The sequence below is a fragment of the Coregonus lavaretus genome (genome assembly GCF_964263955.1).
Source record: "Coregonus lavaretus genome assembly, chromosome: 24".
Lineage (NCBI taxonomy): Eukaryota > Metazoa > Chordata > Actinopteri > Salmoniformes > Salmonidae > Coregonus > Coregonus lavaretus.
In genome coordinates this window covers 23,076,516-23,087,817 of record NC_140011.1, presented here as the reverse complement: position 1 = coordinate 23,087,817, position 11,302 = coordinate 23,076,516, and the positions used below count along the sequence as shown (strand labels likewise).

The 11,302-nt window shown below is 41.3% G+C and overlaps 3 protein-coding genes across 4 annotated transcripts; 1 reads left to right on the top strand and 2 right to left on the bottom strand.

The window, feature by feature from the left end:
• Window positions 1-2,608: 2,608 nt before the first annotated feature.
• Window positions 2,609-4,415, bottom strand: LOC311099494 (surfeit locus protein 2-like). The gene is made up of 6 exons (XM_084140194.1): window positions 4,264-4,415; window positions 3,919-4,070; window positions 3,518-3,621; window positions 3,133-3,318; window positions 2,850-2,974; window positions 2,609-2,716 (listed from the first exon to the last, which is right to left on the bottom strand). Exons 1-6 carry the CDS (start codon window positions 4,339-4,341, stop codon window positions 2,624-2,626), a joined length of 738 nt encoding a protein of 245 aa, XP_083996320.1. The 5' UTR covers window positions 4,342-4,415; the 3' UTR covers window positions 2,609-2,623.
• A 732-nt stretch (window positions 4,416-5,147) lies between these two features.
• On the top strand, window positions 5,148-6,874 carry LOC311099496 (bublin coiled-coil protein-like). Of its 2 annotated transcripts, none has more exons than XM_084140197.1 (2): window positions 5,148-5,513; window positions 5,737-6,874. In XM_084140197.1, exons 1-2 carry the CDS (start codon window positions 5,435-5,437, stop codon window positions 5,967-5,969), a joined length of 312 nt encoding a protein of 103 aa, XP_083996323.1. In that variant the 5' UTR covers window positions 5,148-5,434; the 3' UTR covers window positions 5,970-6,874. The 2 variants fall into 2 exon arrangements, with proteins under 2 accessions (XP_083996323.1, XP_083996322.1); XM_084140196.1 differs by having other exon boundaries at window positions 5,148-5,522.
• LOC311099348 (cip1-interacting zinc finger protein-like) lies at window positions 6,712-11,299 on the bottom strand (the record flags this gene model as incomplete). Its single annotated transcript, XM_084140066.1, has 6 exons — window positions 6,712-9,788; window positions 9,927-10,048; window positions 10,227-10,308; window positions 10,496-10,618; window positions 10,819-11,026; window positions 11,211-11,299. 6 exons carry the CDS (start codon window positions 11,297-11,299, stop codon window positions 9,300-9,302), a joined length of 1,113 nt encoding a protein of 370 aa, XP_083996192.1. The 3' UTR covers window positions 6,712-9,299.
• Window positions 11,300-11,302: the final 3 nt, after the last annotated feature.

The window sequence follows — 11,302 nt, the reverse complement described above, 5'->3', positions numbered from 1 at the left end:
GGTCATCAACGTTAATCATCATTGCACATATTTTAAAAATTTTTTTAGTTCACTAGCTTGGTCAGTAGCTAGCTAGCTGTCATGAGCTACTGCTGGCTTCGAGAGCTAGTACATCGCAGCAAAGCAAAAGCACTAATATTTTATCAAGAAATGGCAGAATACTTAAAAATATATATATATATAAACATCACTTAGAAAAGAAAGTAGACTAGGCAGTATGCGAATACAATTTTCATTAAACTGTGTTCTTTGTGTGGTCCTTCACCCATTTGTATATTGACGTTGCACAGACCAGCCAGGCAAGCTAGCTAGAAGGTAAACAAAAATGCATTGAAAACGTAGCTATGCATATTTGACACCATATATGCAAGAACAATGAACGCACACCTACCCCAATCGAATCTGAAAAGGGTTGCTTTGTTGTTAATTCGAAATTATGATCTGCAAAGATATAGGAAATGTGTAGAGATGTCCTGCAAAGTTGCTCCTACGTCATACTCTGTCCGACAGAAGCTAAAGAGCAAAGATCCTGTAGTAACAACCAGATCCCACGATTGCACGGTCTCTCGAATAATTAGGAATTAGAATACTAGAATGCCCATGAACCTTTTATGATGGTATAAAGATCAGCCATTTTGGTCAGGGAGTTGGTCAACCTGCCAGTGCTGTGATAAGATATTGTGTAAAATAATGCATTTTAATTTATCTGCACTGTATGTTTGTTAGCTAGCCAGCCAGTTTTAGAGGAATGATTCCATAAATTTTTCAAATGAACTGCCAATATACCAACATTCCATTCAAACTATGCAGTCAATCCAAAGCCATACACTGGCTGAAATCAGTTGATGATAGGACAAGTTGTAAATTCTACTACTGATATTGTATCAAATAATAGCAATAATTCCAAGAAAACAAATGTGAGCTATAGATCTGTAATTATCATTGAAAACAAGTCCATGAAGCAGTAGATCTGTTCTATGCTTCCCGTTTATAAGTTTCATTTTAGCATCTTTTACTTTCGGTTTTGTACACCAGCTTCAAACAGCTGAAAATACAATATTTTTGGTTATGGAAAATATATTTCACAGAGGTTTAGCTGGTACAATGATTATCTACACTATATTTGCTTGATTTGTTACAAAAACTCTACTAGGCGAACTATTTGAATTTTAGCAACCAGGAAATGGCGCAGCTATTTCTGTATAGTGAATCTTTAAGGTTGACAATAGTTCTACTACACAATTTCTGATATATCACATGCCTTACTTTTATTTTTATAGGATCTCTAATGAGTTCTCCTCTCAATCAATCATCAGGGGTGTAATCATTCCTCCAAACAGTTGCAAAGCATTCCGTTGCGCAACAGAATCAGCTGAATGAGTACACTCCTGAATTTGTCTAAAATAAACTCTTGTTTTAGTTACAAAACTAAATCCTCAAAGTTCCAGAATGGGGTGAAAATAGCAGCCATGTTAGTCATGGAGATATCCAAACCAGTCTAATTGGAATGAATGGCAGTATAGGCCTAATCAACATTTGAGTGTAGGAAGGACATTTTGGGTGGCAAAGTACTGACATTTCTTCTTCAGTTTTTGCAACCGCTTGACATTGACATGCCGTAAGATGTGGTGTGGCAGGCGATTGATGTGTCTGAATGTTAACTTGCAGAAGAGATGATTGCTGTAAGTCAGACATGCAGAATTGGCTAGCTGTGCCACTAGAGATCCTGGTTCGAATCCAGGCTCTGTCGTAGCCGGCCGCGACCGGGAGACCCATGGGGTGGCGCACAATTGGCCCAGCGTTGTCCAGGGTAGGGGAGGGAATGGCCAGCAGGGGATGTAGCTCAGTTGGTAGAGCATGGTGTTTGCAACGCCAGGGTTGTGGGTTCGATAAAATAATGTATGTGCTAACTGTAAGTCGCTCTGGATAAGAGCGTCTGCTAAATGACTAAAATGTAAATGTAAATGTCAGTAACAATTAAAATAACTGGTTTAGAGGCAGACAGGCAGCTGATAATCACACAAGCCCTGTAATCATGTTTGGGTGTACCATGTCATCTGTCCAGAGACAGATTTGCAACTGTTTGGAGTTTCTATTAGACAAATTCAGCTAATTCCCTCCATTTTGTTCTGTTTGCTTAGATTTTGCAACAGAATCAGCGGAATGAATACACCCCTGGTAAGTCCCTCTCCATTTCGTTTGCTAGTTTAAGAAATGTTTTGCAACAGAATCGGCGGAATGAATACAACCCAGTTCTTAAATACCTTAGCTGGCAGTTACTGTATCAAACTTTTCCATAATCTCTTCTATGGTAAAATGAATACTCTAGCACGTTTGGGACGTTTTCATAATTGGAGCTATATGATGATCAAATGCTGTAGTTGAGATGATTAACAGGACTACATTTACTTCTGGGCATTAGCAGAATCCATGCCATAACTGGAAAATGCTTTTGTGTGGAACATTACAGATTTAGTGTTGATCTGTCAACTCATGCTCAAAATAGGATCTACAAATCGTTAATTAGCTTTTAGAAGTAGACTTTTATCATGTTTGCATCTACTTATCAGCACTCGACAAATTCAAAGTACGAATTGAGAAACACAGCATTTTATATTCACCTTTATTTTACTTTTTTTACTTTCACATTGGTCTTTAAACCTTTTCTTTTCCAGTTATGATTCTTGGATTTCTTCTGGAAACCACCAGCCTGAACCTGTTGAGGATACAAAGAGAGCTGTGTTACTAATTTCAGTAATTCAACAACCACATATTCAGACCTGTTTGTGTGGAAGACCGCTCAACACTATTGGTGTAAAGACAGTGCTGTGAGAGTTAAGCCGTCTGACCTTCTTGCGTTTCTGTGGCGCCTGTTTATCAACTTCCATCTCCTCATCGTCATCCGTTTTAAAGTCAACCTCTTTTCCCTCTTCCATACCCTCCTCAGTCTCCTTTTGCAGAGAAAATAAAGAGGCTGTAGGGAAAGAAAAAGCAAGAAATCAGTTTTCACCTTCCAGAAAGGAAGGAGATTGATCAAATAAATAAAATGTACAACATATCAGGTTATTGCTCATCCACAGCAGACATTGTCACCATTGACTGTTTTACACATTCAATGACTGAGGTACTAACATGGGTACAGGTCACTCATGCTGTCCTCTGAGTCGCTGCCACCCTCGTTGCTGGAGTCAGGAGCCCACGCTCCATTCCCCCTCTGGGTGTTGCGTCCCCTCTCCCCCTCCCCACCTCTATCTCTGGGCTTCTTCTGTCGGAGGCTCGCTGGAATGTACTCCACCCCCTGTTGTACACACTCTTCATCTAGGGGAGAGATTAGACAATTCATGAACTGTACTGACAATAGTGAAAACAACCATCTGTGGTGTTTCAGGTAGTTCTAATCTACCTCTCCCAACAAAAATCTAAATGGAAAACCCTCTAAAACTTTAAGTGGAAAGGAAGCATCAACATTTGAGTGTAGGTAGGAGGAAGGACATTTTGGGTGGCGAAAAGTACTGACATTTCTTCTTTGCTTTTTGGAACCGCTTGCCATTGACATGCCGTAAGACCTGGTGTGGCAGGCGATTGATGTGTCTGAGTGTTAACTTGCAGAAGAGATGATTGCTGTAGGTCAGACATACAGAATTGGTCAGTAACAATTAAAATAACTGGTTGAGGCAGACAGGCTGCTGATAATCACCCAAGTCATGTAACCATGTTGCATTGGTGGTAGCAGTGAGAGAACCTCTGGGCAGACCTGGAGGAGGGGGGAGGAGGGGTGTTCAGCCTCCTTGTATTTGGGTGTACAATGGATTCTGTCCAGAGATCATGCACCTTTGTGGTGCATGCGCTCAACCCCCACTCCCCATCAATCACTAAACCGGTCACTTACTGAAAGTATGACTCTTGGGGAATACTTACGGTTGCTTCGAGCTGGGAACAACATGAGGTTCATATTGACTATAGCTGAACTCTGCAGTAGAACTTAGTTTCTGATATTTCTTCCCTTTCGTGAAGTTCTGGAGCTCTTTGAGGTTGCAAGGTAAATCATGTCCATTGAGTGTGCATTTAATCTGAAAAGAGGTGTAAAACAAAACGCTGTCATTTTTTACGTCTTCTTGCTCACATCATTCACATATACAGCTAGCCATTTCACAGAGCAGAAGCTAGTAGCTGACAAGCTAGCTGCGCAGCCTATTATTATTAGCTAGCTAACGTTTGCTGGCTAGTTTATACAATATTTTGTATAAAAAGGTTCTAACTAACCTTTCTACTGTCATCCGTAAATTCAAGAAATGGATGATTCAGAAGGAACGCTTTGATATCTGCAGGTAGATCCTCCATGGTCGATTAATTAAGTGGCTAGCTAGGTAAGGTTATTTTATTTTAGCTTCTAGCTGACTGTCCCTGTCATGTATGCAGGGTCCGAGCCACGTGGGTACCCTGGCGTATTTCTTCCAGATGTGTAGTAATTTGGCGCCACCTATTGTTCATTACAGTATGAAGCAGTCTGAGATAGGACCTAGTACTCAATACAAAATAAAGAAAACTGTCTGTAATGCATAGATATCAATAGAAATGTGACATTAAAATTCACCAAATTAAACACTGAAAAGTTAAACATTGACGTTGGAATGAATGATAGAGGGGAATTGCCAAATATAATATACTAATATAAATCACAAGATAAACTACATCACGAAACTGGCCACAAAACTGCCTGATGTGAATGTTTAGATCCTCATATTGTGTTCCAATCTGATACACATGCACAATTAGACGATTTTTAACTCATAATTACAAGAACGAATATATTGTAGATGTAGATTTGTTGGAAGTATTTGTAAAGCAATGTTTGGACATTGCGTCAAGGCATCATTTCTGACAGCTTATTTCGGTTTCCACTAGTTACCACAACCACAAAGTCAAAAATTGCTATATCGTAAAAATGTATGAAAACAAACATTTGCTTTTTGGTCTTAATTTAAGGTTAGGGTTAGGCATAAGGTTAACATGGTGGTTAAGGTTAGGTTTAAAATCACTTTTTAAGAAGCTACATATAAATGGGAGGGGTTTATGACTTTATGGCTGTGGTAACTAGTGACGACAGCTTATTTCTCAATGTTGTCATCAGTCAGCTGACAGTGCGTGACAGGATAGAGTTAAACCAAAGACACTAGTCGTTGTTAGCTAGCAGTCAAGAAAAATCACATTTGTGCATTACGGTTTAGTCATTTTTACTTTTTCGTTTTTCAGCGGAATTTTCTATTAGAACCCTCTCTTATATGTCAAGTGCTCTGGTGATGAACATAGTAATTTAAGTCAACTACCATCTGTTGTTAAGTTAGCTACTATCTATGGTATGGGCAATGCCTAGCTAGTTAACGCATCCTACCCTAATTCATTTTAGTGTAGTTAATTATACGTAAGCAACAATATGTCTGGACCAAATGGAGATCCTAACATCCCAAGTGACGATGGCATCATTGAGGATGAAGATGAATTCAACGAAGAAGGTAATACTGGTATGTTTCAGATGTCAATGTCATGCACCATCTGGAAGCGTCATCTCTTCAGCTGTGACTAAGGGATACATGGTGTGGGTGTGGGTGTGGGTGGGTGGGTGTGTGTGTGTGTTCTCATTCTCTGCTGTCTACATAGGTAAGTCAAAAGGGTGTCTATATTTGTCTGTTAGGACTTGCACATCGTCTCTGTTCTCACATCTCTCTCGTTTGGCAGAGTATGCAGCCATCAACACTATGCTGGATCAGATCAACTCCTGCCTGGATGACCTGGAGGAACGCAACGACTCCCTGAATGGCAAATTACATGAACTGTTGGAGTCTAACCTGCAGGCCAGGCAGGAGTTTAGAGTCCAGCTCAGCACCGCTACAGCCCCAGGAGAGGAGCAACCCTCCCCAGACAAGGATTCTCCAGCCACTGAAGGGGAGAAGGGCGAAGAGGGAGAGTGAGAGGACTGAGCTTGACTACTAGAGATTTTCTCATACAAATCAACAACATTCCTTCCATCTATATGAGCATCTTTCCTCAAGTGTTCCTGTGTGGTGTGTTGACACTTAGATAAGAGGAGTGAATAGGGGTTTGGCCTTTTCTGTCCCTTACATGTAGTGATTATGAACCCCCACCACTGAACTATACAGTTTGAATCCATACTCAGCTGTTGAAATCTTTAGATGGTTCCTGCTAAGTGAAGTAAATGAGCCTAAAGCTGACAGTTCATTCTGTGTGTTTAAGTGATTAGGTTATGCCAACACATATCCACCACCACATACTATGTATACTAATGTTTCAGCTTAGTTACCTGTATACAGTCCTCAATTGATACAATAGTACTTATTTATCTCTGTGCTTGGTATGGGGTGAAAGCATGCGGAATGAGCTCAGCGATTGACATAACTGGTGGTTTGTAGTCATCAATATTTACATATTTGTGGAGCAACTACCTATACAGCAATAATGCAATATTCCAAATCATATGACTTTCATTGGTCAATGTTCTTCTGTGATGTGCAAGAGATTGTAATGTTTTCTATGTTTTGTGCTGTGTTCCACTTTTTCCTATTCAGTTTTTCTTAGCCAGGTATAAATACAGTATATTTAATGTTACCGAGTGTGACATCTTGAGAATTGCTAACTTAAAGCACTAGCTCTCTAAAACATTTCAAACAATGTACAGGTGTGATATATTCAATATGTGAGGCAATAGTCAAATATTTTATTTATAAATTAAAATGACCCCAATACAGAAAACAAACATCCCAAAAAAAATACATTAAACTTCTAGCTGCTAGAAAACAACTATTTTGTTCATCTCAGTTTGTCATTTGTTGAATAAAAATACATTAAGAAACATACAGCTTTGTTTGAAATTTCTCTTAAATGACCACTTTCGTCACGCTCTGGTCCTCTAATATTTCAGTGGGACCGGAACCAGCTGAACTAGAAGACAACTGCGCATGCCTTCATCAAAACCAATATTCATCTGCTCTTCCTCTGCAAGTTAACTAATAAAACAACTGGCCATTCACTTACATTTACATTTAAGTCATTTAGCAGACGCTCTTATCCAGAGCGACTAACTTAAAAGTATAATCAGGGAGAGGGAAAGATTGATTCCTTACATTTTCCTTGAAAGAAGAAAATAAGGTGGCTATTTCTATTTGCTGTGATTGGTGACTTATCTGTGGAGTGTTACATTACTTGATTTAGTATTGTGTAGTTCTGTCTACAACTTAATAAACATGATCCTATATTCAGGTAGAGAAGTATCCTCTCACCAGGAGATCAGTGACAAATGCTTATCCATGTCTTGTGATGGTCCATGAATAGATCTCCATTCTTGTGTATTTTATTATTCTTTTGTTACTTTTCTTTTTATTATTATTATTCTTAACTCTGCATTGTTGGGAAGGGTTTGTAAGTAAGCATTTCACTGTAAAGTCTCCACCTGTTGTATTCGGCGCATGTGAAAAATAAAATTTGATTTGAAATCACAAGCTGGTGAATCATACCATTCCTTCTATTGGTGCTCTTCAAAAGCAGAGCTGCTGGTTATCAGTTTCTTTGCTAGTCTGCTACACTCATTGACTATCACTGGGGAAAATACACTTAATTCTCCATGCCTTGGGCCAAGATTGTTTCCTGACCAGTTAGGGCCCTGGGTTTTGACCAGTCATGTCTCATGGTCCTATCGTTCCACTTCATTGGTGTTGATAATAACCTTGATATTATGTTACCCAGTTGAAAGGTGACAACTCTGCCATGCAATTCTTGTACAGACAATTCTACTCAATGAAAGTTACTCTACTAGTCAAGTGTACTGGAGCGTACAAGATGTGTGAAAAAAAGAATGAAGTAACAACGCATTTGAAAAGGTTGGAAAACAGGCACAAAACTACTAAACTCTTACAGTGTCATGTTTGTGTTGTGATGTGTAAGCTTGTTAATGCAACATTGCAGGACATTTGAAATGATAAATATTAATGGGGTGAAAGGGTTTGGAAATCCACTAATTGTATCAACTGGCCATAGGTAAGCCTAATGCTTCCAACTGTGAGGAAAAATATAAGTGATCACTTAACTTTACATAAAACTGGTTATCTCTGTTGAGAACAAACTATGGCAAAGAGGATCTGTTCTAGGCCAACGTGTTCTCCCTATCTGAGTCACATCTAAAGGAAAGTTTTATGGTCTTAGGACTTGTCTAGTCCAGCAGTTTTACAACATTATGAGAGTTGCAGTAAGAGCAGCTACATTCTAAGGCTCACTAAAAGCATGCACTGCTTCCTAACATTGCACAAACACTACTGATCTAAAATTCTTCCAGTCTTGACAAAGCCATATGAGCTTATAGCAGAGCCTTTTGGAGGTTCAAGTGCGACTTAGGAGCAATACCAGTGGGATTTAGGCAGAGTTTCAGCAACCAAGGGGTTAAAGAGCTAAACAAGTCAGTTAGAATGACTTTAGTAATACAGTGACAAGGGGAAACCAGTAGCTCAGGACGTATCTGAGCAAAACAGACAAAGCAGTTAGGACTTTTCCCCTTTGAAACCCCCCTCTATCCTATCCCCTCACCTGCGAACACATCCCAAGACAACTGCAGAACAGGTCAGAGTTTGTGTGAAAAATGTCTTAGACAATAAAATGTCAAAGACAGTAACACTTCAACAAAGCTAGAATCAAATCAAGGTTCATCGTTACTTGACATTCAAACAAAAGTACAGTTTAGTTCCCACCCCATCACATTTTTTCTTCTTCCAGATAAAAGTCACCTGCTAAAATGCTACATTCTAAGTCTCACTAAAAGCTTGAGCTACCGTTGTTAGCTTTGTGGGAAATGCCTGGACTAAAACAACACCACTCCCTTCATAAACTTGGCTACAATATGTTATTGAGTTAGATAGATTGAACACAACAACGTGTTGTTGAACTACAATTGACCTTTGTTTTCACTTGACCCTTTTAACACTTTATAATAGCAACACACACATCCACAATTTGTTTCCCCATGGTTCTCCTCTTCAATCAGGTTTAACTGAATGCCTGTTAGAAATAGATCTGTATCTAGTTGTGGTTGTGTTATAAAAAAAAAATCAACACCAAAACACCTAGGAACTATTGGTTGGAGGACCACTGGTTTTGCGTTTCCAGGGTGTTCTTTTCTTGGTCTATTGAGTTATACAGAAAAGGAGGTGGGGGACCCTGTCCCAAACTAACCGACCCTGTCCTAGGGTAGCGATTGTACTGGATATCATATTTTTCTTCCACTCTCTCTCCATCCCTCAACGTCTCTGTGTTGTCCTCCCAGACCTTCTTTTGGATGCCCCCTTTGCGTTCCCGTCGCCCATCTTCTCGTCTTGGGCAGCTGCCTCCTCTTCCATCTCTCCCGTGACTGGTTCCTCCTCTGTATCTTCTGTGACTGGTCCTAGGTCTGGGGTTGGCTCTTCCTCCTTGTCCTCAGGCACTGCTAGGCTCTGCTGCTCTGGGGTGGCTTGGCCCGGGGTCCCCCTAGTGCTGCTGGTGGTAGTGGTGAGGTCCTGCTGGGATGAAGATGAGGCTGAGGGAGTGTTGTCCTGGGGTTCAGGGCAGGGCTTAGAGGGCCTCAGTGTGGTGGTGGCGATGGTGGGCTGCAGTAACGCAGGGCTGCTGAGGAGCTCTGAAGGCAGGCTGTTTGAACCTGAGATGGTGTGGTTACTATCGCTCTCTGCATCTCCATCTATGGGAGTAGGTTCCAATGTCCCATCCTTCTGGCTACGCAATGCCCTGTACTTCTGTATGGGAGAGAAGGCACAAACATATAGGATTTAAAGGAGATGACTGCAACAGACGAGACAACTGTAGGCAAACCCGTTAATGTTATGTGTGTGGTGTCTTAATTCATATACAAGACATGCGATTATACAACCAACCTTGAGGTTCTCAAAGTGTTTGAGTGACTTGCAGTGCGAGTGGCGGGCTGAGGACTCAAAATGGTAGAAGTGCTGGCAGATTCTACAGAGGAACCCAGCCACGGGGACCACAAAGCTAGAACCTGGGAGATGAGCAGAGAGAGGTACTGTAAGTCAATGAAAATGGAATGGCACATGACAAAATCATAATGTGCAATATACAAATAACATGAACTGATAAATGATTGATTCAGAATGGCTTTTCAAGTCAGTGAGTGGTGTGTTGTGAGACAGTGACCCCTGGAAGAGTGTGTCACTCACCGTACACCGTGTCAGGGTCATACTCCTCATCTTCATCTACGTCCTCTAGTAGAGCCACCTCCATCTGGGTAGGCCAGCCCTCCTGCCACACCAAACACACACACATGACCAAATAGATCTAAACCAACAAAATAATGACGACATGAATAACATCTTCAAAATGTCTCCAGTATTGATCCTGTGAAAAAGTGAATGTGTGCATGGGAGAAAGCGCGAGAGCAGGAAAGAAGAGACGTGTGTGACAAAGTGTGTACAAGGAGATGCCTAACCTTTCCATGGGAGCTGCTTTGTTCACCATCTTCCCATTCCTCTTTCTCGTCATCTACAAAACAGCCCTGTTCGTCCATGGCAACCAGTTCAGCCAAGGCCGCTGGCCCCCCCTCCTCCCGAAGCTGTAGTGGGAGGAGCACAGAACAGTGAATAAGAAAGAGGGGGGAGGGAATGGTTGTCAAGTGTTGCGTCCCAAATAGCACCCTAATCCTATTTAGTGCACTATATAAGGAATAGGGCCACATCTGGGACGCGAGAAAGGTAATCAATTTAATGGATTTCCAAGCTGCCGAGGCAGAGATGAGCAGACCGTCAGACACACCTTGTCGACTCTCTGCTTGTGCTCCTGGGACTCCATGTGTTCCAGGAACAGGCATGGGTTCTTGAAGTGACTCTTGCAGACAGTACAGGAGGGGTTGGAGGTGCGGATGGTCAGCTTGTGCTCACTGGTCCTGCGGTGGTCCATGACTGTACTGGTGTAGTGGATTTGGCAGGTGGCACACCAACGCTGCAGGCCGGGACTCTTCTCTCTGTGTTAAACACAGACAGCTCTATGAGGACCATCAGGGTCATATTCATAGACATAAACCGTAGCAAAACATTTTGCAATGGAAAACGAAAAAAGTGTTTATTGGACAAGTTTAGGCAGACCCTTCCTATTTGGGTGAGCTTTCGTCCTTACTTTACTTGTCACCAACGTGCATTAGTACTGACCCATCCCTGAAGCAGGAGCTGTCCCTGCGGCCTGCCTGTAGTGACTCCTGGACGTGGGGCATCAGGGTGACCAGACAGGCGTTGGACATGTG